General features: G+C 50.0%; 1 protein-coding gene across 2 annotated transcripts in view; it reads right to left on the bottom strand.

Moving 5' to 3' along the window:
• Positions 1-24167, bottom strand: part of Vwce (von Willebrand factor C and EGF domains) — a 29703-nt gene extending 5536 nt beyond the window's left edge. Inside the window, exons 1-16 of one of the 2 annotated variants that reach the window (XM_050137214.1) lie at positions 23806-24167; positions 21834-21928; positions 21649-21738; positions 20729-20857; positions 18238-18354; positions 15493-15609; positions 14719-14847; positions 12855-13276; positions 12682-12775; positions 11447-11529; positions 8584-8671; positions 6252-6337; positions 5107-5224; positions 3564-3649; positions 2299-2395; positions 355-437 (exon numbers count right to left, since the gene is read on the bottom strand). In XM_050137214.1, the coding sequence (XP_049993171.1) occupies positions 355-437; positions 2299-2395; positions 3564-3649; positions 5107-5224; positions 6252-6337; positions 8584-8671; positions 11447-11529; positions 12682-12775; positions 12855-13276; positions 14719-14847; positions 15493-15609; positions 18238-18354; positions 20729-20857; positions 21649-21738; positions 21834-21928; positions 23806-23915 (1944 nt within the window). In that variant the 5' untranslated portion in view covers positions 23916-24167. The remainder of the gene's footprint in view (positions 1-354; positions 438-2298; positions 2396-3563; positions 3650-5106; positions 5225-6251; positions 6338-8583; positions 8672-11446; positions 11530-12681; positions 12776-12854; positions 13277-14718; positions 14848-15492; positions 15610-18237; positions 18355-20728; positions 20858-21648; positions 21739-21833; positions 21929-23805) is intronic. The other variant, XM_050137215.1, reaches the window with a different exon arrangement.
• Positions 24168-26151: the final 1984 nt, after the last annotated feature.

Genomic DNA, 26151 nt, shown 5'->3' with positions numbered 1-26151 from the left:
ATGGGATTTCAGGCCTTCCTTTTCCAAACATGAAAACCGAGCAGTAGGCTGGCTCTGGGGTGTGTGACCCAGGTTCAGTGCCTGACCCCTCAGCTAGTCATGAGATCACAAGCAAATGACTTGGTCTCTGCAGTCTGGTTCTCTCATCCAGAAATGATGAGACTCACTGAGTTCAGCAACCCAGAAGCAGGACAACTGGACTAGCCAGAGTTTTCAAATGACTCTCTGACCCTGGCTAAAGAATCATGCTTAGACAGGTTGTGGGAAGACAACTTTCCCCAGGACCAGCAGAGAGCCTTCTCCGGGGTTCGGGAGCTGATGCTGGGGAATGGGGTCTGGTTGGGTGGTGCATACCAGACAGATGCAGCTCAGGCAGGGGTCAAGCACTGATGGGAAGGTCTCATTGTTGTAGAAGATTCTGCCTGTGTAGGTGCAGCCTGCCAAACAGAGCACGTGGTGAGCAGCAGCCGGAAGGGTGGCTAGTAGTGGCCAGGTGCCTGGCCGGGGCAAAGGTTGGAAGTTTATCTGGATAGCAAGGGGCAGGCCCAGCAACTCCCCAAAGGCTAGGCAAGCAATAAGCATCCTTGGAATGGGTGCTGACTGCTTTTTATGGCTGGATTAAGTAAGGAGGACATTACAGAGTCTTGCTTCAGTGTCTTCATGACGGACATGAGGGTGTCATTGCAGAACTTGGGGTGGGACAGGCAGGTGACTCATGAGGCTCAAGGTTTCTGTCCCTCCCCAGAGTCAACTGGCAAAAATCCCACCTGTTGAGACCAGTACCCCCATACCCCCTATGCCTAATGTCACCAAAGGCTCCAATGAATGAGGCCACTTTGATGAAATTATTCACATACTGGTTGGTAAGTACAAAAGTGATGTGGGAGTGATTTCTTATTAATAAAGAAACTGCCTAGACCCCTTTGATAGGCCAACCCTTAGGTGGGTGGAGTAAACAGAACAGAATGGTGGGAGAAAGAAGCTGAGTCGAGGAGTCGCCATGATTCTCCCACTCCAGACAGACGCAGGTTAAGATCTTCCTGGTAAGCCAGCTCGTGGAGCTACACAGATTATTAGAAATGGGTTAGATCAATATGTAAGAGCTAGCCAGTAAGAGGCTACAGATAACAGGCCAAGCAGTGTTTAAAAGAATACAGTTTCCATGTAATTATTTTGGGGCATAAGCTAGCCATATGGGCGGCCAGGTGCTGGGGACACAACCCCACCGCTCCTATCACTACACAAAAGCACATGGCAGCACAAGCCTGTGAATTCCAATATTCAGGAGCTGAGGCAGAAGCATGGGATTCCAGAACAGCCTGGGCTAAAAAGCAAATTCTAGGTCTAGTTAGATTACATAGTGAGACCTGACTCAAAAGGAAAAAAGTATCATATATACATATGTATGTGTGTGATTATATATACTTATATGTAATATATAATTATGTATATTACAATATAATATATAAATACAAGTATATATTCAATATATTATAAGTAAATATATATAATTGCATATATATAATAAAAGCAGATGAGATGGTAGGAAAATATTTTAATTTCTATTCCACCTATTTTGTTGTTGTTTGTTTGTCTGTACTTGGAGTACAGGGATGGAGCCCAGAGTATCATGTATTCTAAGCAAGCACTCTCCCACTGAACTACACCCTTCAACATAATATGGCTTATTTTATTTTATCTTATCCTATTTTTTGAGATTGAGTCTTGCGATCTGGCCCAGGCTTGATCCTCTTGCCTCTGACTCCCAAGTACTGGGATTACAGGCATGTGTCAACAGACCCAGCCCTTAGGGAGAGATTTTTTTTTTAAAAAACAAAACACCCATAACACATATCTATCAAAAGGTGGGCCCATCACAAACAGAGATTAGAAAGATATAACTGACAGTGGAAAATGGGCCTTTTCAAATTTATTCTTGCTTTATTCTTTTCAAAATTTAATTTTGAAATAAAAGGTCAAAATTACAGAGGAAAAAAAAAGAAAAAAGCTAGCCTTATTCGTGTTTCCTCTCACTGGCCCAGTTTTCCAGGTCTGTTTCCTACGTCCCCTCAGGAGGACTGTAAGCTCTGGATTTGTGGATGTGGGTACAGCATTGAGGCCTTGCCTCAGGCAAGCACTTTCCTTCTTTGGGCTGTGGGTACCATGCAGGTTGCTGGGAGCGTGAGGGAGACAAGGTTCTGGTGGTGCTCAGTGAGGAGGGCCTGAGGCAAGGCAGGAGGGACTCCAGGAACTCTGAGAATTGCTGCAGAGGGAGAGGTAGGGCCTAGCCAGGGTTACCTGCTGAACAATCAGGACAGCACTGTCCAGGGATCCGGATGGGGTCAGGGCAAGAGTCCACGCAGTCTGTCCTCTTGCAGCTTACAGAACCATTTGCCTAAAGGAAGAAGAGACTTCACCAAGACTTGAGACAGCAGGGCTGCTTCCCCACACCAACGGAAAGGCAATGCCCCCCACTATCTGCGGCTTTCCCTCAAGGATGCCAGGATGAGGCTGGGAAAAGTGGATCCTCCCTCACCCCTCCTCCCCCATGTCAATGAAGACCAGCTGCTTAGCACAGGTGATAGAAACTTCAGGAAGGTTCTGCCTGTCTCAAGACAGGGAAGTCAGAGCTGGGGTTTTGTCCTTTCTGCTTCCTATCCTACCCTTCAGCAGCAGCTGAGGCCATACCATCACCCCCTTCACATTCTTCTCAGCATTTCCCTGGAACCCTGGCTCACCCCAAACCTATAGAGAACAATAAAATCCTATTTTTATAGAAAACTATTCCACCGGAAATGCCTATTTCAGAAGACCAAAATGCCATACGAGGATTCTTCCTTTTCTCTCTTCCTCCCCTCCCCTCTTAAGAATTTGAACATTTATGGTCTCTTTCTTATTTTACTCTCTTGTAAATTGAGTGCCAGGATCAGTCATGAAGGACAGCCTCAGCAGAAAGGGGCTTTTATTCTCCCCTCTTTCTGCAGCAAACATGTTCAAGCAGGCTTCTCATGAAGCACCCTAAACAGTCATTTGGAGATTAAAATGTGGGGGCGTGGAGATCCTGCATGTATGGCAGGGGCTCCCTAATGATACCCCACCCCCTACCCCACTTTATTTGGAGAAATAAAGCTCTCAGGAACCCAAAGCACTCAAGAGTGGAAAGGGAAGCATTGTGCAGTTTCTTAATAAACATCCATGCTTGACTTGCAAACGCACACTCCTACTTAGCTATGACAAGGTGCAGGTCAAGATGAAACATCATACGACAAAGAAATGGCATCTCAGCTTCCTGAGCTAGCCACACCCCAGGCTGTCCTCTCTGAGACCTCCTGAGGCCCCTGCATGGTAGCAGCTCCCTGCCCAAGCAGGGTCTCCGCAGCATCTAAGGCAGCCACCAAGCTCTACTGCCCTCAGTTGTCCACTGAAAGCAGACCAAGTGCCCAGGAGGGAGACTGAGGCCAGGCTAGCAGTGGCCCTGCTTCTGGAGAAGCAGGGGTCTCCTGTTGGAGAGGCAGATGGGACAGCCAGGTAAAGCAGCTGAAGGCGAGCAGGTTGTCATTCACCTGGCAGATGCATAACTCACAGGGGTCACCAGGCGACCAGATCTGTCCAATCGGAAACTCAACCCCGTTGTCATCTAGAGAGCAGCCTGGCAGGAGAGGTAGGAAAGGGAAAAAACACTTGGCAGAGAGCCGGGATGCAGCTCGGTGGTAAGGCATACTCAACGGACCCACAACACTGCAAAAAGTAAAAAACAAAAAAAAAAAAAAAAAAAAAAAAAAACCACAGTAGAAGCTGGAAGGTGGTGGCGCACACCTTTAATCCCAGCACTCAGAAGGCAGAGGCAGGCGGATATCTGTGAGTTTGAGGCCAGCCTGATCTAAAGAGCTAGTTCCAGGACAGCCAGGACTCTTTCACAGATAAATCCTATCTTGAAAAAAAAATTTAAAAAACCCACAGTAGACAGGAGCGCTCCCCAGAACTACAATACCACCCTCCTAAAGATGACACCCCATGCTCACAGATACACACACCACACAAACCACACATACAAATGTTTGCTTAATATGCAGCAAACTTTGACATAAACATTGTAACATGAACAGGGGCCTGCTTGTCTTGGAGGTTTTCATTCCGCCCTTTACCCCACAACTGTTTAGCCCCAAAGAAAATCACATATAGGTCTCCATAAGTTATAAGCTGATTGGCCCATTAGCTCTAGCCTCTCACTGGCTAACTCTCACATCTTAATTAACCCATTTTTCTGATCTATGTTAGCCATGTGGCTCAGTACCTTTTTCAGTGGGGCAGATCACATCCTGCTGCTTCGGTGGTCTGGGCAGGAGTGGGAGGAATCAATTTCCTCCTTCCCAGAATTCTCCTGTTCTCATTGCATCATTTCTACTTCCTGTCTGGTTTCCCCGCCTATACTTCCTGCCTGGCCAATCAGCATTTATTTAAAACATGATTGACAGAAAACAGACAATTCTCCTGCACCAAAACATAACAGACATACACATTCCCAAAAAGGTGGGCTATGCTCGGCCACATACTGAGGGACACACAAACTTATACTAACAAAACACAACCCACAGTCACATACAAAACACAAATGTATATTTGCATATATACAAATGCATAAACACATACATCACACATACTGAAACTCCCACAAACAGACACACTCACAGACAACGGGGTCACACACACACACACAAACACAGACATTCACTGGCACAAAAACATACAGCAAATTGCACACACATCACAGGGAACTAGCAGAACACACATAGATATGCATTTACAGGTAAGTCATATAGAACTCAGACACATTCGTACACTGATGCCATCCAAACACCAGCACTTAGAGGCATAGCCAACTAAGTGCTATTCATACAAAGCTTGCTTCCAAGGATATACACGTGCACACTTGTTAGCATACCCCCACACACAAACTTACACACTTACATGGTGACACACAACGCTTTATAAAACACACCTGCTTGTTCCACTAACACACACACACCATCAGTCCAAGTGAGGGAAGCCCAGCCTCCCTCCTGTGCACTTGAGCCCTGTGTTGGGGACTGCCCAGCAGGACCTCACCTGTGATGGGTGTGGGCTCCCTGCAGGTAAAACAGCACTGTCCAGGGCCTAGCCACCACTCCTCTCGAGGGCACTCCAGTTCCGGGCATGGTGTGAAGGAGCACTGTACCTCCCCGTTCTGGAAGAGGAACAAGAGCATGCATCAGTGATGGTGGCTCCCAGTCCTGGGCCACTTAGCGCTGAAGAGAAGGCTGGTGAGCAGCCATCCTCCAGACAGTGACAAAGAAATGTCCAGGGAGACAGGAGCGGAGAGGGCAAGTCCGTCGGGGGAGCTGAAAGAAGGTCCTGTGGCGGTCCCCCTGCTCCAGCTGGATCTCTACTATCTCTGTCTTCCCTCTTAACCCTCATTCCATCGAGACTCCCTCCTGCCACCCTCCACTCCAAGCCTTAGCATTCAGCCCAGTCCAGTTTCTGCTGCCAGGGCACCTTTCCCACCTGCCGAACACAGACATCCTCCTAAGACAGCAAGGGACTGTGGCCTCCTCTGCACAGACATGTCTGACGCGCAGGTGTGAGAGCACTTTCTGCAGCACCCTCCACAGTGCAGAGCTGTCCTGGAGATGAGTGGAAGAGGTCTTCCCAGAATCCTCTCTGCCCTCTGCTACCTCCCTGCCTCTTTCTCCTGAGGGCACTCACCAGCTGCTGCATAGAGACCACATCTCCCTGCCTGCTCCCAGCCGGAAGACACATTTCTGAAAAGCCCACCTGCTTCTGCTCTTCTCTGCTCCAACCGGAATGTACAGCACCCTCAGCACCTCACCTGACTGGTCCTAGTCACCCCTCCACAGGCCGCCACTGTCCCTCTCTCCGGAGTCACAAGAAGGTTTGAGGATCCCATGCCAAGCCATGCCCACCTAGGCTCTAGGCTGTCAGTCAGAGGGGGCTGGAGCTCTTTTGGGCTGAGGGTGTGTCCCCAGATCGCAGTAAGTACTCTACCAATACAGAACTGAAGAATACTGACTTCATAGAGATGGCTGTAAGGCACGGGGGATTCCTACAGGGACTGCTACCTCCGTCTCTCCCTTTTGATGCACTGCAGGTTATCGTCTCCATGGCAAAGCATCTTGGGTAAATTCCTATGCTGCCCACCCAACTTCCTTCCCATCTTCCACGGAGTCAATAGGTGCAGGAACCTCACACCCTACCTGGCAGACGCAGGTGGTACAGTCGTCACCACCTCCACTGAACACAGCGCCGTCCGTATACCACTGACCATGGAAATAGCACCTCCCTGCGGGAGACAAAGACAGAAGGGCTCATGAGTGGACAGATGGGCAGGGAGGGCTGGGACAGCTGCCCCTTGCCAGCACGCAGAGTGCTTCTCAGTCTCCAAATCCCAGACCCCTCAGAAGTTACTATCTACAAAAGGAGATCATTACCCATGAGGCAGAGGGAGCCCAAACAGCTGCAGAGTAAGAAATTCAGAGGGGCGTGCCAGAAGATGGGCACAGAACATCTGAAGATCCTGCCCAGGGTAACACCACCCCAAGCCTAGCAAACAGCACACCCATTCAGCACCGGCTGAAGCACCAGTTCAAGCGCCAGCTCCGCAACTCAGAGCTGACTTAGGGCCAAAAGCACGACTCTCTTGAAGCTTCTGTGCAAGGGCTGACAGTCCCACCTCCCAGGTTCCACACGGACTGCACAAAAAGAACTCAAAACAAAAACAAAGCCAGTCATAGTGTCTCATGCCTTTAGTCCAGGCACTCGGGAGGTGGAGGCAGGCAGAGCTCTATGAGTTTGAGGCCAGTCTGGTCTACATAGTTAGTTCCAGGACAGCCAAGGACACCCTGTCTCAAAAAAATAAAAACAAGACAATAATAATAACAAAATGTCTTAAGTTCGGAAGAAAAGTATGCCTGGCCCGATGTCACAAGCCTGTGTCCCCAGCTACTTGGGGGCTAAGGCAAGAAGAGGGAAAGCTCAAGACCTGACTGGGTTATAGAGGGAGTCACAGGCCAGCTCAGGCAACTTATGAGATCCTCGCTCAAAATAAAAGATATAAAATGAGGTGGGGATGAGGCCCAGCGATAAAGTACTCGCCTAGCGTGCACAGATCCTTGGTTACAATCTCTAATACTGTGAAAGAAAGAAACTTAACATTTTTAATTACACTTATTTGTTGGGGGAGGGGCATGATGTAGGCATGCGAGGTCAACTTGCAGAAATCCGTTCCCTGCTACCAGGCAGGTTCCAGGGATCAAACTCAGGTTATTAAGCACCTTTCCCAGCTAAGCCATCCCACCGACCCAAGACGGTATTTTAAGAGTACGCCAGCTCTGAAATCAGGCCGATTTAAGTTGAAGTTCAGCCCCATTGCTAACTGCTGTGTGTCTCTAGACAGTGACTTGACCTCTCGGAATCTGCTTTTTCATTAAAAGGGAACAGTGAGCAGGATCCCCTCACTGTGAGAACTCAAGGACTCAACAGACCAAGAGATGGCAGGTGACCCAAACAGCACAGGGTCCATGTTGGTGGGGAACATCCCCTCCCTCTGATGAGGTCACTGTTAGACTAAACTTGGAAACAGAGAAGGAAGAAAGTAGATGAAGTATGCGGGAGTTGGGAAGGGACCTGTTAGAACAGACTGTCCTTCGAGGGAGGGCGTTAAAACAAGCTGTCCTTCAAGTGAGAGCTTTTTGGGGGACTTATGAATGTCACAGGCAAACACCCCGTGCAGTGGGGTCCAAAGACAAGAGAGACTAAGATTCTGCTAGACAAAGAGAGGTGTTCACTCTGATGAAAGGGGGATACCCCACCCTGCAAGACGACAGGATCGGTTAGTGCTATGGTGAGTGCTCAGAGTCAGGGTCTGCCTGCTTCACCCGGCAGCGCTCTCCTCTGCGCTAGTTAGCGACTGTGCTATGGGGGTTAAGTGCTCAGAGTCGGGGGTGGGGGTCTGCCTGCTTCACCCCACAGCACCCTTATCTGTATAGAGTCTGCTTACCTTGTTTACCTAAAAGACCTGGGTTTTCTAAGTCATAGGAAACCTGTTTTTATGTCACCGTGGGTTAAAAGAGATTCCTCCACACCCAGGGGCAGAGCAGTACCACGAATGAGCTCCTAAGCCTCTTCTGCCTACACTCAAGATGTGTCCTAAAGGCAGGGACGCCATGAGCATAGTCTGGCCAAGGTGCACTCAGGAGACAGTCACTAAAAATGAGTAATTGAGGGCTGGAGAGATGGCTCAGTGGTTAAGAGCACTGACTGCTCTTCCAGAAGTCCTGAGTTCAATTCCCAGCAACCACATGGTGGCTCACAGCCATCTATAATGAGATCTGGCGCCCCCTTCTGGCATGCGGGCACACATGGAAGGAATGCTGTACACATAATAAATAATTTTAAAAAAGAGTAATTGACTTATATCACCCGACCCGCCCTTCTAAAACAGGAGTAGGTCTTCTCTCTCCTGCCCCAACACACACTCAAAGGTACTTCTCCCCCACACCCTAAACAAAAACTCCAAGTATCACCTACCTGGGGCACAAGCGCAGCAATCTGACTGTGGGGGAGTCTTACAGGGACCAGGGGGACACTCCAGGGAGATACAAGACACATTTCCAGCCTGAGGAGGCAAAAGACGGTGGTGGGACAAGGGTGGGATCAGGTGTTCTGCCAACTGCAGGGAGATCTCTGTGAGTTTGAGGCCAACCTGGTACACATTGCAAGTTTCAGGCCATCCATGGCTACCTGAGACTTTTCCCCCCCACAAAGATAGATAGATAGATAGATAGATAGATAGATAGATAGATAGATAGATAAGATAGATAGATATTTCAAGACAGAGAGACAGACATTATAAATTAGGAGCTGGAGAGATGGCTCTGTGGTTAAAAAAACACTTTCTACTCTTCGAAGGAACAGGAGTTGGTTCCCAGAACCCACATTGGACAGCTCACAATAGCCCTTAATCTCTAGCTCCAAGAGATCTGATACTTTATTCTGGTCCCTGTGAGCACCTCTGCACCCATACAATAATGATAGGGGTTCCCAGCACCCCCAGGGCATCTCACAACGATCTGTAACTCCAGTCCCAGGTGATCTGACACTCTCTTCTGGCCTCCGAGGCACCAGGCACACAAGTAGTGTGTAGACACACATGCAGCCAAAACACTCATACACAGAAAAATATATAAAAAATGTATTTTTGCCTACACATATGTCTCTGCCAGGATGCCAGATCCTCTGTAACTAGAGTTACAGACAGTTGTGAGCTGTCATGTGGGAGCTAGGAATTGAACCCGGATCCTCTGGAAGAACAGCTGGCGTTCTTAACCACTGAGCCATCTCTCCAGCCCATAAATAAATCTTTTTAAATAAATAATTAGTAATTCAAAATAATGAAGTTTTTTTTTGAGAGAGAGAGTATCTCACTATGTAGCCCAAACTGTCCTGTCTTGGAACTAAGCATGTAGACCATGCTAGCCTCAAATTCACAGAAATCTGCTTGCTTCTGCCTCTCAAGTACTGGGATTAAAGACACGCCACCACACCTGGCACAAAATTCATCTTTAAAAACAATTTTGAAGTTAAAAAAAAAGTCTCCAACATTAGGGTTATCTTAGACCTGAGTTCCACTGTCTATGTCTGTTGTAGAATATTACTTTAACTATGTAAAGTTGTGTTATGTTTGTTTATGCTGCATCTGTTTAACTATGTAAAGATAAACTGCTGTGTTACCTTGCCTGTCTAAACAAGGCACATGGTTGGTCTAATAGAAAGCTGAATGGCCATTAGCTAGGCAGAAGAGGGATAGGCTGAGTGGGAGGAAAGAGACTAGGAGGAGGAATTTGGGCTGAGGGAGAAGGAGGAAAGGGAGAACAAGAGAGAGAGAGAGACGTGCAGGCCCAGCCAGGCAGCCGCCAGCCAGCAAGACATGAGTAGGGCATACAAAATGAAAGAAAGGTAAATAAGCCCCAAGGCAAACATAGATGAAAGAAACAGGTTAATCTAAGTTATAAGAGCTAGCAAGAAACAAGCCTAAGCTAAGGCTGAGCAGTCATAACTAATATAAGTCCCTGTGTTATGATTTGGAGTTGGTTGGTGGCCCCAAAGAAAGCCTGCTACATATACTTCTACTAACAAGATTTTAGGCAATGGACATCACGTCTCCAGGAACTTCTAACATGGAAGGATTCAGTGCCTGTCTCACTACATAAAAATGGGAGAACACACCCAAGCTCCTTTTCTCTGCATGCTTGATATAGGTGGGTCTTCTATCTATCTGTTGCTTTCAATCGTTAATTAATAAAGAAACTGCCTTGGCCCTTTGATAGGACAGAAAATTAGGTAGGCGGAGTAGACAGAACAGAATGCTCTGGGAAGAAGGGAAGTGAGGCAGACGCTATAGCTCTCCTCTCCAAGATGGCCGCAGGTTAAGATCCTTCCTGATAAGCCACCACCTCGTGGTGCTACACAGATTATTAGAAATGGGTTAATCAAGATGAGAGAGTTAGCCAGTAAGAGGATAGAGATAATAGGCCAGGCAGTGTTTAAAAGAATACAGTTTCCGCTCCTTTCTACACATGCTTAGCACACAGGAAGAGCTAGATGAATGCTACTGACATTCTGTATGTCCCTGATCATACAGCACCCTATGTGCCATTGTGGCCAGTCCAGGAGCTCTGTTTAAAGATGGACAGAGGGTGACAGCAAGGATTGACAGACAAAGCCTGCAACAGACCTCAGTTCAAACACCAGCTCCCAGCTTCCATCTCTGAATCTGTGGATCAGGGATAGCATCGCCCACTCCGCACTTGGTGGGAGTCTCTGGTTAGGGAACAGAGAAAGGGCACCAAGCCTGTGCCTGACACACAGTCACAGTGGGTACTCAAAATCAGATGCATGCAGGCAGTATTGGCACAGTAAATGCTTATGAGGAGTGAACTTGCCAGAAACAAAAATATTCTCAAGAAGGCCAGGGAGTTGCCAGGCGGTGGTGGTACATGCCTTTAATCCCAGTGCTTCAGAGGCAGAGGTAAGCAGATCTCTGTGAGTTCGAGGCCAGCCTGGTCTACAAGGGAGCTTAATGAGGCTGTTCTCTCCCCATGTTGTGGTAGGAAATACTTTGCCTGGAGAAAATACTTCCCTGGTGAAGTTCCTGGGAGAGTCCCATTCCTCCTCTTCCCAAACAGATGGATCCTGTTCTGCCCTGGCTCTCTCATGCAGGGCATATACCTCTCAAGTCTGTCGGCCAGAGCTTGGATGTTTCTATGACCCTCTCAAGCTCAGTTTAAACCCAAAGCCCTGAAGCAAGCTCCCTTCAGCATCTGGTTTGTTCTCCTCCTTGACGACACCCAAAGGTTAAGAAAACACCCAGTGGGGACCTCGGGTTGCTTACCAGACAGACACACACGGTGCAGTTCTCCTCAGGAGGTGAAAACACGTCCCCTTCTTCTCGGACAGCACCACTGTGAAAGCAGCCTTAGACAGACAAATGAGAGGTGGGGACATCAGCCTCCTCAAAGCAGAGGAAACCTGAAGTCTCTACTTTTCCAGGAGTAACACTTCTAGACCCTCCTCTCACCACCCCGGATGCCCCAGCAGTGGCAGACATAGGCTCCTTAACCTGAGACACATGCAAGATCAGCTGCAGTGGCCCTGAGCATGCTCATTCAAGTGTGTCTTGAAAAAGCATCATTGTATTCCGTCACACAAGACAGGCTAGGCTCCAAATGGAGAATTTTAGCTCCCTTTACCCACGTGGCCTTGCCCATGGCACCTCGCCTCTCTGCAACTCAGCTATTTCCACCAAAAAAAATGGAAATATCGCCAGGTGGTGGTGGCTCACACCTTTAATACCAGTGCTTGGGAGGCAGAGGCAGGCAGATCTCTGTGAGTTCAAGGCCAGCCTTGTCTACAGAGTTAGTTCCAGAACAGCCAGAGCTGCACGGAGAAATCCAGTTTTGAAAAACCAAAAAAATTAAAAAAAGTAAATATCCCTGTGTACCCAGCACTCCTGCTGGGTACTCCTGTGGATACCTGAAGGGATCCACAATCTTGGTTATAAAGAGAACTCAGCTCTTTCAGGGCTCAATACACGGATGGATCATAGCAAAAAGAGAAATTATCTCCCTTTGTCTTAGCAACCAATGCAGGCACTTCCTCCTTGTCAAACCCTAGGGGGGGGGAATTGTTTTTATGACCTACGTCATACATGCTAGGCAAGCACTAAGCCCCAGCCCCAGTCTGCACTAGAAGGAAGGAAATGACTGCCCTCCAGCAATCCAAAGGCAGGTGGGGCAGGGGAAGCAGACAACAGGATGGAGGTGGACACTCCAGGAGGGAAGGAACAAATGAACAAAGGAGAGGAGGGAGTGTGCAGGCAAGCGGGGTGGCCCGATGAATGGTTCCCCTTGAAGAGTACTTCAGCATATACCCGTGATTCTCAAAGGGAGGGTCCAGATGGGCAGTTTGTCAACTGTTCTCAGACCCCACCCCTGAACCGCCAATCAGTCTCGGCCTCCCAGGTGACTCCAAGAACTGATTGTGGGGGAAGTTGAAAAATAAAAGCCTTTGGGCTTCAAGAGGCAAGGGTAAGAAGAAGCAGGCTGGTCCCTCCCCGTCAGCTCTTACCAGTGCAAGAAGGGCAGCAGCCGCCATCCCTGGGGGGAATCGGATGGGAGCAGGCAGTGTTACACCTCAGGTTTTCACAGGTCACCTCTCCATCCTGGATACACAAGCTAGAGTTGCAGTCACGGGCAGACCCCAGACACTCCACCAGGGCGGCCTGGGGACGGCACACCTACCTGGCACAAGCACTGAGAGCACTCAGGCTCGTTCCAGCGGCTCCCTGATTCATATGTGGCTCCCTGGTACCAGCAGAAGGAGAGCCCTGTTCCAATCTTGGCACCTTCCGGGACCTTGGGTGAGGAAGGGGTTCCTACTGCCTCCCCCTGGAGGAGTAAGGGGGGTCGGAGGGTCCCCAGGAGGGAGGAACTTGGCCCTGGGGTGGATAGCAACTGTGTGGGAAAGAATGTGGGTAGGCCCAGGGTGGTAGACGACTGATGGGTTGTTCTGACTCCAGTGGGGTATCCTGGTGCCCCTGGAGGAGGGCTGTGTCCCGGAGACAAGGCTGGCTGGCCTGCCTCGGGAAGGAGCAGGGACATCTTAGCAGGTTGCTGCCGGGGCTGCAGGATGGCAGATGGGGCCTGAACGGCCTTCGGGAAAGCTGAAATGGAAGCACGGGGTCTCCTGAGGGAGGCAGCAGGGGCAGGAAGTGGGGTTTTAGGGTCCTAGATTGGTCCACCAGTTTCCTCCTCAACATAACGTAATTGGCCGTGAACTGCTGAGGCCATGGTGACAGCTACAGCTCCAAGATTCACCTGCCCTCCTTTTTTCTTCCCCCCCCCCCCAAGACAGGGTTTCTCCATAGCTTTGGAGCCTGTCCTGGAACTACCTCTTGTAAACCAGGCTGGTCACAAACTCAGAGATCCGCCTGCCTCTGCCTCCCAAGTGCTGGGATTAAAGGTTTGCGCCACCACCACCCGGCCCAGCCCTCCCTTTCCTAACAGCTACAAAGGGACACACAGGTTTTCCTGAGAATAGGAGACCTTCAGGGTCCAGCCTGGGAGCAACTCTCCCCAACTGCTATGGGCTGGAGTCTGAGTGTGTGTCCTGCTTCCCACCTAGGTGTGGCTTCCCTGCATACTGTTGAGGATGAGGGGTCAGTGCAGTTCTCTCCAGCTTCACAGCTCAGCTGTGGGAGGAGACTCCTGTCCCCCATATGTATTTGGAGACGGAACAGGCATTTTCCCTACAGATGAACATCCCCTTATCAAGGGACGGAGAAACCCTGAGGTCTGTGTCACACCTTCCTTCATCGTTATTGGTTGGCTTCTGTTTTGTTTTTCCTTTTTACCATTTGTGTTCAATGGCTGGGAACAGGGAAAAGGAGAAAGGACTGGATCAAGATGTCTCAGGACTGGAGAGACTTCTCAGGGGTTAAGAGCACCGCCTTCTCTGGCAGAGCATCAGGTTCACTTCCTGGCAGCCACGTGATGGCTCACAACAATCCATAACTCCAATCCCAGGGGATCAGACACCTTCTCTGGCCCTGCTGAGGCATGTGGTACACACACACACCAACAGGCAAAACACTCATAATACACATAAAATAAAACAAACAACTTTTCTATTTAAAAAAAAAAAATACCAGGATAGAGAGGATGGCTCACTGGTTAAGGGCATTAGCTGCTCTTGCGGGGAACCAGATTCAGTTCCCAGCTCCTACATGGTAGCTCCAGTTCTAGGGGATCTGATACCCTCTTCTGGCCTTTACAGGCACCAGGCACACAAAAATAAGCAGGTAAAACATTCACATGCATTAAAAAAAATTGTAAATAATTTTTAAAAATACAAAGTGGAAAGGGAGAGTGAGAAAGAAAGTGGGGATGTTTGAAGAGATAAAAAAGAACTGAAAGGGGGGGAGGATTAAAAAAGGGTGTTGGCACAGAGGTGGGGCCTGTGGTTAGGGGTGAGGCCTGGTACCACAAGGGCAGAGCCAAGATCTGTAGTGTGGCCTGGAGGCAGAAGAACAGCGCCAAGATCTGGGGTGAGTGGGTCTTGTGCTGCCCTAAGGTCTAGAGGTCAGGGCTGGGGCCTGGCTCTCACCTTCACAGGACACACGGTCAGCTCGAAGCCTGAAGCCAGGTCTGCAGGTGCACAGGAAGCTGCCCACAGTGTTATGGCAGGAGTGGTGGCAGACTCGCCTCTCCTGAGGTCGCCGACACTCGTTCACATCTGTGGAAGAGCCCATTGCCTTGCCTCGGCCTTGGCCATGGACCCCTTTCTCCTCCCATCCCAGAGCTCAAAAGACTGGCAGGGTTCACCTGCAGTTCTTACAGAATCCACCCCTGCTCCAGGGCACAAGATGTGACTCAGGACACTAGGAATGGGGCTGGTGTCTACCAGCAGTGGCCTGGGAAGCTTCCTGTATCCGGGGAGTGGCCGGGCATCTCGGCCCCCAAACAATTAAGTGCTCAACCCTGGAGCAAATCTCATTCCCCAGATTTCTTCTTTTGTAAACAGTGTCTTAAAACTGAAAGCCAGGCTCAAGACAAACCAGGAGTCTCCTTCTAAACCAAAGGAGCCAAAGCATAAAGTACTTCGTTTACCCCCAGGGAGCAAAGGCAGCCAAGAAAACCCGGTGAACAGAGGTGAGTCCTTGATGTGTACGTGAGAGCCTCGGGGAGAACATAGCAGGATGACAGGGGCGCGGCCAGGGAAGACCCGGCTTGGGGTGTTTCACACAGAGCGACACCAAGCATGGAATGGGACTACTCTGAGCAGAAGGTCCCAAAAGTTGATCTTCCCAGGTTCCAGACTGACCTGTCCATCTTCTTGATTGGCAACCTAAGTGTACCACCCACAGGCCACAGAACTCACCTATACAGGAGTGCCGGTTGCCATGGAGGTGGAAGCCGGCGCGGCAGGAGCACTTATAGCTGCCAATGCTGTTCTTACATCTCTGCTGGCAGGGCGTGCCCAGGCACTCATCAGTGTCTGTGAGGGGAGAAGACAAAGCCGGTACCCATCTCTCCACTGCACTTAGGCTCCTCCCATCCCCCCCTCTCCCACCCAACTCAGGGCCATGGGGGACTCCCCTACTAGCGGATGGTCTCCACCCTCACCCTCTCACCCCAGCCCAGGCCACCTTGTCTCTAGGCTGGGAACAGACTGCCTGTATTCCTCCCGAGCCATCTTCCCACAGTCTCCAGGAGGTCCTCGTCCAAGGCCATCTGCAATGGGCCACTCCCTGCTCCAAAACTCACAGAGCCCCCACCCACAACAAGCAGCACTCATGAGACCATTAAACATAGCTATGGGGGCCAGTGAAACGGCTCAGCAGATAAAGGTGCCTCCCTCCAAGCTTGATGAGTTAGATCCCTCATGAAGCAAGAACTCCCAAAAGTTGTTCTCTGACCTCCACATGCACACTTAAATGTAAGAAAAATAAATAAACAAACATAGCTATGGACGGACAGTCCAGCCCTCACCTTCGCTCTTGCTTATTTCCCCGCATCTTCTAAACGCGTCCTATTTTTATGGCCCTCCCTTGGACTCTGTCTACCCTGAATGTCTTTCCCTCCTGTCTGCAGAGAAGAGTTTTCTGTGGACTTAAAACCTTCCTCCACAGAGCCCCCCACATAGAAGTTCACCCAGGTTGTTGTTAGAAGTTGCAACAAACAAACACAACCCCTAGAAATAACCTCATCTTGGTCCTATGACACACTTGCATCACAGAGAACCAAGCAGCAGTCAAAAACACCACCAAAAAGAGATCTATCTGGTATGTTTGCCTGATGTAGGAAGAGCCTTAAGACCAATCAACTGCTCAGGGAAAAGAAATTGGAAAGGCAACTGGGATCAGACCCCAGCTCCAATGTGACTGTGGGTAAATTAATTCATTGTGTTAAGCCTCGGGGTTCTTATCAGTAACATCGAGATAAGCAGTATCATAATTGTAAGGATGGAATGAGAACACACATAGAAATTACTTAGCCTGGGGGCTGGAGAGATGGCTCAGTGGTTAAGAGCATTGCCTGCTCCTCCAAAGGTCCTGAGTTCAATTCCCAGCAACCACATGGTGATTCACAACCATCTGTAATGAGATCTGTTGCTCTCTTCTGGCATATAAACATACATGTTGTATACATAATAAATAAATAAATCTTTAAAAAAAAAAAAAAAGAAATTGCTTAGCCTGGTCCCCAGCATGTTGAGAGTTTGGTCACTAATAAGCCTGTGTATATGCATATGTAAGAACATGTCACTCAGAGAGGCAGGCAGGCAAGGCGTCTGCAAGTGCTCTGGAGGAAAGACTTTGAGATAATTAGGGTTAGATAATATCACAAGGGTGGGTTAACGATGGATTAATGCCCTTAGAAGAGTCACCAGAGCACCCTGTGTCCCTCCCTCTCGCCATCGCCATTGTGTGAGGACACACAAGGGCATCTTCTTCAAGCCAGAGAGATCCACAACAAAGCTAGCCAGTCCCTTGACCTTGCGGTTCTCCAGGGACTGAGAACAGGTTCCCTGGACTACACAGCACAGTGTTGGGGCAGCTCAAGCAGACCAGGGAAGCAGGGCTCTCTAGGGTGGGCAGAGGAGGGCACTTGGAGAGAGGACCTGAGGATTGCACCATGGTGCTCAAGATTCTTGGGTTTCATGAAATTTCACACACAGAGAAAGTAACAGCACAGACTCAAGGGACTTATTTTTGTCCCCTCTGTCTTGTTGTGTGAGACTGTTATGAGAATCATCCTCACATACTTGTGCAAATCAAAACCTCTTGGAAAGGATGTCTATTGTAAAAGATCTCACCCTGCCAGGTATGGTGGAGTATGCCTATAACCCCAATACTAGGGAGGCTGGACCACACAATAACACCCTGTCTGCAGAAAAGAAAACAAAAGGAAGACATCTTCTCACTGGACCTCCACAGCCCAGCACAGAAGACATCTCACTGGACCTCCACAGCCCTAGTACCTTGTCTCAATCTTTTTCTTTCCCAAACCACTGCACTGGAGAGTGTGCGCATCCTACAGCACAGATATCCTCAGAGCCTGGCCCAGCACCAAGGCTGGAGGAAGCTATAACACACTAAGTGACAGAGACTATCACAGGCTCCTCCCACTCACAACCTCCCTCCCTCCCTTCACCATCGCTGTACCTCCTGCCCTGGGTGCATCTGCCCCTTGTTCTCCCTGAAATCTCTCCTTATCCCCATCCTTCCCTATACAGAAGCAGAAGATTTTACAGTATCTTGGTTCAGAGCAAGTCCACCATGAATGCTGGGCATGGGGGCGCATGCCTATAATCCCAGGACTTGGGAGTCAGAGGCAGGCAGATCTTTGTGAGTTCAAGGCCAGGATGGCTTACAAAGTGAGTTCCAGGACAGTCAGGGATATGTAGGGAGACTCTTTCTCAAAGAAACAAAACAAAACAAAAGAGTCCACCATACTAGACTCAAACCCTAAGTCCATCTCTTACAAACAGAATGGATGTGGGTGAAACTTGGTCCTCCAATGGGAATGACGCAGCGCCCTCAGAGGACTGTGGCATGGAGAATGTATCTTAAGGGACCTGGCGGGGGTCTAGAAATCACTCCCAATACCTCTGCCCACTCACCTTGGCAGCTATGACGGTCAGCAGACAACTGCATGCCTGGCCCACATTCACACACGAAGCCGCCTTCCGTGTTCACACAGTGGCCCTCACAAGATGAGCTTAAACACTCGTCAATGTCTGAGGAAAGAAAGCCCTTAGCACAGCCGGTTCCAGCTGTGCCGTGACTCCAGAAAAAGTGACCCCACGTTTGAAAGGTCACGTGTGGAAGATACAGCATCAAACAGGAAAGTGCCATGACCACGGGGGGAGCCCCAGAAAGAGGAGATAAAGACAGAGGGACCGGCCCCTGCTCCCGACCCATGCGACGGGTAAGATAGTGGGAAAGCATGCCTGAGGCAGAATCATTTTGATGGTCCGTATGTGGCAACCTTCAGGTCTCCAAAATGACAGAGCCCTGTGAGCAGTGTCATTCCCTAGATGTTCACTGACCCCTGAGGTGTGAGCAGGAGACTCAGAGAGGGGCTACTGACTGCCTCGGACACTGTGGGCACGTTCCAAGGCCCAGAGGGATAGCATATGCCCTGCTCAGAAATAACCTGCCACAGCAGAGGGTGGGGTTAGGAGAATCAGGAGCATCAAGTGGCCTGCCTGGGCGGGGAAGGATTTGAGAGGTTTGGGGATAGCTGCTGGGCTCTCTGGAATTGCCTAACCTCCCCACCCCACCACTGTCCTCCACATGCATGTCATCACACACATACATAAATAAATGGAAAAAATAAAAATAAATAAAAACATAAATAAAGAAATGGAGGAGGGGAGGAAATGCCATGATGAACCCATTGCTTTGAATACTAAGCTAAGCTTCAGTTAAAAATAAAAAAACTCCAGTTGTAGAATATTATTTTAATATATGTGTTACTTTTGATTATGTTGCATTAGTTTAACTCTATGAAGCTGTGCTACTTTGCCTGTCTAAAACACCTGATGGGCTAATAAAGAACTGAGTGGCCAATAGCGAGGCAGGAGAAAGGAATAGGCAGGGCTGGCAGGCAGAGAGGATAAATATAAAGAGAAATCTGGGAGGAAAAATAATCTGGGAACGAGAGAGGAAAGAGGAGGACTTCAGGGACCAGCCACTCCGCTACACAGCCAGACACGGAGTAAGAAGGAAAGAAAAGCTATACAGGAATAGAGAAAGATAAAAGCTCCAAGACCAAAGACAGACTGGATAATTTAAGTTAAGAAAAGCTGGCAAGAAACAAGCTAAGCTAAGGTCGGGCATTCATTAATAAGAATAAACCTCCAGGGCCGGGCGAAGGTGGCGCACGCCTTTAATCCCAGCACTCGGGAGGCAGAGGCTGGCGGATCTCTGTGAGTTCGAGACCAGCCTGGTCTACAGAGCTAGTTCCAGGACAGGCTCCAAAGCCACAGAGAAACCCTGTCTCAAAAAACAAAAAAAAAAAAAAAGAATAAACCTCCAACTGGGTGGTGTTGGTGTTCGCCTTTAATCCCCAGCACTTGAGAGACAGAGGCAGGTGGATCTCTGTGAGTTCAAGGCCAGCCTGGTCTACAGAGTGAATTCCAGGACAGCCAGGACTGTTTCACAGAGAAACTCTGTCTCGGGGGAAAAAAAAAAAAAAGAAAGAAAAAAGTAAGCCTCTGTGTGTGGTTTATTAGGGGGTTTGGTAGTGGGCCCCCCAAAAACCTCTAGGTTTAGTGAGAGACCCTGACTCAAAACATATGGGAGAGGGTAATGGAGGAAGATACCAAATATTAATTGTGGTGTCCACATGCCTGTGGACACACATACATGCACATGTACATACACCACATACAAAAACAAACAAGAAACAAAACACCTTCAATCAGGCTTTTGCCTCTAAAGAGATGAACCAAAAAATTGGTCATAGTAACCATCTCTGGTAAAGGGCACACACTCTGCCTACAGTGATTTAAAATCAAGAAAACTAGTAACAGGAGTGGGAAAGATGCCTCGGCTGTTGGGAACACTTGTTCTTGCAGAGGAGCCAGGCTCAGTTCCCAGCACCCACACAGGGCAGCGCACAACCATCTAGGACTCCAGTTCCAAGGGATCTGGTGCCCTCTTCTGGCCTCCTCAGGACTCCACACATGTGCTACATATACATGCAGACAAAACAGCCTTACCCATAAAATAATAAAAGAAAAAAGTAATGCTTTGACAGAATAACTACTGAGTTTTAGTTTCCTCAGTTTTCTGTGTCAGCTGACTCCAGTCCTGGCTCCATGGTCCTCTGAGAGCCCAGCATCCTGGACTTCCTTAGTCACTGCCCCTATTACATTGGCGCTGTCCTTATCCTTGTCCTCCTGCCCCATATTTGGAAGCTCCCAGCTAGCAGCCACTGTCTGGTCACCTGTAACCTCAATCCCAGCCCATAAATTCCTGTGAAATAACAGGAGAGCAGTTCCCTGGGGGTGCGTGTTTTCCCGCCCCTCTCTTCCAGGTGCCGGGCTCCAGCTGCTGCGGGGAGGAGCTACCATTCCACCCTCCGTCCCGTTCCAGGCCTCTCACCTGCACACCTGATACCAACAGCTGTCTCAGTCATCAAGAAACCCACAGGGCACACTCGGGCTACCTCCTGACAGCCACCATGGTTACAGGTGAGATCACAGCCATACTCCCCGCAGGATCCATGGGCTTCTAAAACAAACAGCACAGAAGTGAGCCCGTGTCACCAGAGCAGCAGAGCAGGTGGCAGTGTGGCCTCTCAGGTGTCCTGAATTCTGCTGCAGAGTAGGTGTTCCGGAGGCAAAGAGACTTCCCATCCTCGTCTACCACTTACTGGCCATGTTGACGGTCAATATCGATTGTCAACTTCCCAGGATCTGGAGTCAAATAGGAGTAACCCTCTGGGGCATGTCTCTGAAGGAGTTTCTAGACTGGGCTGATGGGAGACCCACTCTAACTGTGGAAAGGCAGCATTCTGTAGGTTGGGAACCGAACTGAACACAAATGAAATGGGGCCAAGCAACAGCACCCAACTCTTCCTGAGTCCTGACTGTGAGTGCAACGTGAACAGTTGCCTTGCTCTTGAGGCGCCATGCCTTCTCTACTCTGATAGGCTGTACCCTTGCGGCGCCATGCCTTCTCTACTCTGATAGGCTGTACCCTTGCCGCGCCATGCCTTCTCCGCTTTGGTAGACTGCACCCTTGAACTATAAGCCCCGATTAACTTTTTCTCCTTTAAATTGTTTTTACTGGCTATTTTGTCATAACCACAACAAATATCACTACCACATCATGCGACCCAGGAAAAGCCAAACCTTCTTTGTCTCAGCCTCATCGGCCAAAGAGGGATAAAAGTGCCCACCGACCAGAGAGTGTCTTGCAGATGTCAAGCTAGAACCCATCTCAAGTGCTCAGTGTTAACACATAATCTTCATGTTACTCTGGTGCGCCCCCCCCCATCAACCATTGTCCATCCCAGTTACCTGGGCAAGTGGCCCCTTGCTCTCCATCCTGGCAGGAACAGACATTGGGGGCGATGCAGATGCCACTCCCACAACCAAAGGAGCAGAGGGCTGAGAGGAAAGATGCCAGTGAGGGACTGGGCACTGGCAACGCACAGCACCGGCATGTGCTGAGAAGGCTTGGGGTCACAGGGATGAGTACTTACGCAGAGTACAATGCCCGCCGCCCATAGAAGGGGCCCAGCCAGGGCAGCAGCCGCTCCCGAAGCCCGAGAGACAGACATGGGGGCCGAGACGACGCCTGCAAGAAAAGAGCACTCTCTACAATCTGTATGACTAGAGTGGCAGAAGCTCCCAGCTTATCCACTGGTCTGTAAGTTAGCTAACAGGGCTCTCCAGAACCCCAGGGAAAAACCGTGGGAAACTGACAAATGCGCCACAATCCCTCCTGGGGGCAGGAACTGACGACAGTGTAAGCTCTTATCGGTTCACTTCAACATCTAAAGTACCCAATAACTGCTCAAAAAAGGGGACGTCAGAAAAGGAAGACAGCAGAAGGTCTGAGTGGCATCCCCTAGGGCTGCCAACAAGGTACCGAAGGCTGGGCCCAGAAGGGTCTGCCCAAGCAAGAACACCCTCTGGAGCTTCAGGTGACCTGGAGCCAGTGTCAAAAAAAATGACATGCAGTAAAGCTGTAAATATGCTACTGTCCTCACTTTGAAAGGACAGACGGGATCCAGTGATGGGAACTGAGCATAACAGAGCCCCCAGGAGGGCTGTGTAGCCTCGTGAAGAGGGCCAGGAGAGGGTCCCCAGAAGGACAGCTTCCCTACTGCAAGCAAAAGAAGACCAGAGAAGTGGCATGAAAAGGAGGAAGTGTGTGGGAGGGGGGTTCCAAGCAGAGACTACAACTTTAGCCATCGGCTGGAGCAAGGATCATGAACCCAATCAAGGCAATAGGCGTCAGATGACTTTTTCGACATAGTCAGAGGTGATGGGAATTTCATCCCACCAGCCAGAGCAACCCTCTCTGTGCCTGTCCCTGTATCAGACACAAAAGATATAGGGCAAGACAGGTTTTCCCAGCTCTTGGGGTTAGTAACCTGTGTCAAATGCGGGAACCTTAACAATACAGAAAAGTTTGCTGGGGATTGCCCCTGGGGCCAAGTCCTTTTCCCTCTCAGAAGTCAAAACCAGGGGTTGACAATGTCACACACACACAGGAGCAATGATAGCAACAGAGAGGAGGGTCCAGCAGCTGGACCCTCGAAAGAGCTAAACAGCTAAGGCAAAAGGGCCCTGAAAGGGACATGAGAACATGCCATCAAAGTGGTAAATGGTGGGGTTGATGCCTGGGAAACTGGCGGAGTTCCACCCTCAGGTAGGCAGGGGCAGAGCACCCACCAGAAAGCCCCAAGGAGCTTCTCACGTGTGGCAGTGCCAGGGAGGCAGGTGGCGGTAGACTGAGCCTGCACTAGGCTGGTTCAGTCCGCAGAACTGGCAAGGGGTCTGCGGAACCCACGTGCTGAGCTGTAAGCCCTTCCTTTAGGGCTGCCCCTGCTGTGCGCCCCTGGGAAGATGTGGCCATTGGGCCAGGCTACCCTCTGACACCATGTTCCCTTGCTATGAGCACCACACACACATGATCACCACTCCCTCACCACTCGGCTGTGTTTGAGGACTGGGTCACACTTGGGAAGGACGACCAGGTTGGGAAAGACACGCCTCCCGCCTCTACGGCCTGTGCACACATGCGCAGAAACCAAAGCATAACCCTGAGCCTCCGGGTGGCTCCAAGGTCCACGGTGTGCGCAGAGCAAGGGACACTGAGAAAACCTCCAACCCCAAGGCAACGGTGCAGAAGCGGAGGAGGCCCCGCACCAAGGAAGAAAGCCAGGCAGTGGAGACCAGATGGCACGTGCTGGGGTCCCCTAGACACTGGGTCAGCGCCCTCAGTACTCAGACCCACCCGCAGTCGGGACCCCATCTTCCATTTGCCCTAGCCAGAGGAGTCCCCAGCCAGGGCCACCCAACTGACACAAACTGCTCTTTGTCCAGACCCCCTTGTGCGCCCACACCACAGAGAATACCGGCCCCGCGGCTGCCCTCTGCCAGTACTTCCCAACTCCATGCTGTGGCGCTTGGTGGCTGGGCCGCTGAGGGGCTCCAGGCTCTTACCTCTCGGCCGAGTAGTGCCCAGGCGCCTTCCTCCCGGTGTAGCCTCGGGCCGAGGACCCCAGCAACAGGATCACGATGCAGGCAACACGGAGCAACAGTCCAGCCCACATGACTGGCAGCAGCGGTCCTGGACTCCAGTGGTCTCAGGCCCCCCAGCACCGGGGAAGGGGCTGCCGACCTTGTCCCTCCTCCTAGAAGTGATCCAATCTCTCCAACAGCTGGCAGGAGGAAAAGGACGCCGAGAAGAGGGCTGGGGTTTGGGGGAGGACTGCCTCAGCAGGCGGGGGGGGGGGGGGCCTTGCACCTAGGAGAGAAACACACAAAAGGAGCGCCGCCCGCCAGTGCCTCTCTGGGAGGCGTGGAGCCCGGGGCGGGAGCAAAGATCAGGGACCCCGAGGGCGGGGTTTCACCCTCGGCCCACACCCCCAGCCTGGGTTTGGGAGTCACCTTCCACAGAATGACTGAGGGCTTCAGATCAAAACCTAGGTCGGAAAGACACCTCAGGAACGAGGTTTTTGGGTTTCCGTGGAACCCGATACATCTGTCTTCTCAGGTGAGACTTGTGGACACTCAATCCCAGGACCTGAGTCTCCTGAGCCTACGCAGTTTTGACTCTCCCCAAGGCGACCAACAAAGTGGTTAATCTGTTCCCTATCCAAAGGGACTTCCAGTGGGAAATTTAGTCACGCAGTCAATAACCTTGGTTCCCACAGTCTAATCTCTGCTACGTTCCCTGAGATACATCAGAAGCCACCTCCCCGCAACTATCTTAGTTTTGACACGACATGCAATCAGGAAAGGAGCCTTTCATATAGATCACATTTGGGACCTTCAAAAATAAAGGGACAATCACGCTCAGAGAATTTATTTTGTTTTGCGTGTGTATATAAACTGGAAACTTCAAAGGAGAAGAGCAGGAGAAAACTAAACTGATGCAGAAAAGAACGTAGTGGAGAGTTCACTTCGCCCTCAGATCTAAGTCTCGCGCGTAGCTGTAAGTCTTCTGGACCCTTAGGTGACCCTGAGGCTGGCACTCAGAGGTCCTTCAGACTTTTTAGGACATCTTTCTAGCCTGGAGCAAGCGGAGGCTGCACTTGCAACTGTCACAAGAGCACACAATGGCCACCAGGTGCTCTTCCTTCCCATCCCTAGGAAGCTTCTTTCAAACCGCTATGTATAGGATAAATTCCCTTAACACAGCCCTCCTGACTCATACCACCTGTCACTCACCATCCAGCATACCTCTGCCACTTCTGTTCCTTGCTGTAATTTAGGTGGCCCCACAACCTACTCTGCAGAACTCATTCCCTGGCAGGGTTTACTCCACACCCAATGGCAGGTGGAAGATCAGAATACTAATCTCCCCAGTACAGCATTCTGGATATAGCAAAGCAGAAATTCCAACTGGAGTACCCCCAAGCACCTCTCTGAGCTTGCCCAACATCTATTTCCTTAGTGGCCTCAGTCTTCTGGCATTCGCCTTGCCACTCACATCGGCTGTTGGCTCCTTCGGTATCATTCGTTCTTCCTCACCTTGTTTGGTCCTGGGGCTTCAGTTGCGCCTTTCATGTCTTCAAGGATAAGTCTGGTCAGATCCCTTAACTGATGCTTACCTGGTGCTTCCTCCTCACTTCTGTGGCTTATAGCTTAACAAAGAGAGACCCTTCAGTGAGTAGCAGATCCAAGATGTTGGCTGCAGAATGCAGGCCTCTGGCTTGACCCCCTTCCAAATAACCACGTGATGTGAATCTGTTTCTAGTACTCTCCCCCAAAGACCCCTGCCCTTGGGAGGCTTGGGGTAAGGATAGCTCATCAGTGCCTGCATGGAAAGGCGTGTCCTGTTGGCTGGAACAGAGCTCTATATGATGACCTTTTACCCTGAGAAGTGATTAATGCTGTTTAAAGAGGGGATTGGGGAGTGTGAAGGCAGAATGTCAGCATTGAAAGGTTTCTGGAATTCAATCTCAAATGAATATATACAATAAATACAAATGAGAGACTGGAGATGTAGCTCAATGGTAAGCTCTCACATATCATGTTACAGCCATGCTCAACCCCGGTTCTCCTCCTCACCTCTGTCTCTGAAAGGAACAGAAGTGGATGTGGAATCTTGGTGGAATGAGTTTGACTCTGCATGAGGACGAAGTGGTAATGATTTATACTAAGGACCTGAACCTGAGCAGAACAACTGGAGGAACCCCAACAGCTCAATACTGCAAGGACTCTAGATTCCAATTTCAAGACAGACCCCTGGTGGCAATCAAGGCAGTTCGTCTGTGGTGGTAAGTCAACCCACTAAAGAGGCCCAGATAGACAGGTGCATGCCTATCAGTTTAGCACTCTTGA

This window comes from Alexandromys fortis, unplaced genomic scaffold, assembly GCF_014885135.2.
Source record: "Alexandromys fortis isolate MF-2015 unplaced genomic scaffold, M_Fortis_MF-2015_v1.1 scaffold_3, whole genome shotgun sequence".
NCBI classification, from domain to species: domain Eukaryota; kingdom Metazoa; phylum Chordata; class Mammalia; order Rodentia; family Cricetidae; genus Alexandromys; species Alexandromys fortis.
This window is presented reverse-complemented; position numbering and strand designations above follow the sequence as displayed.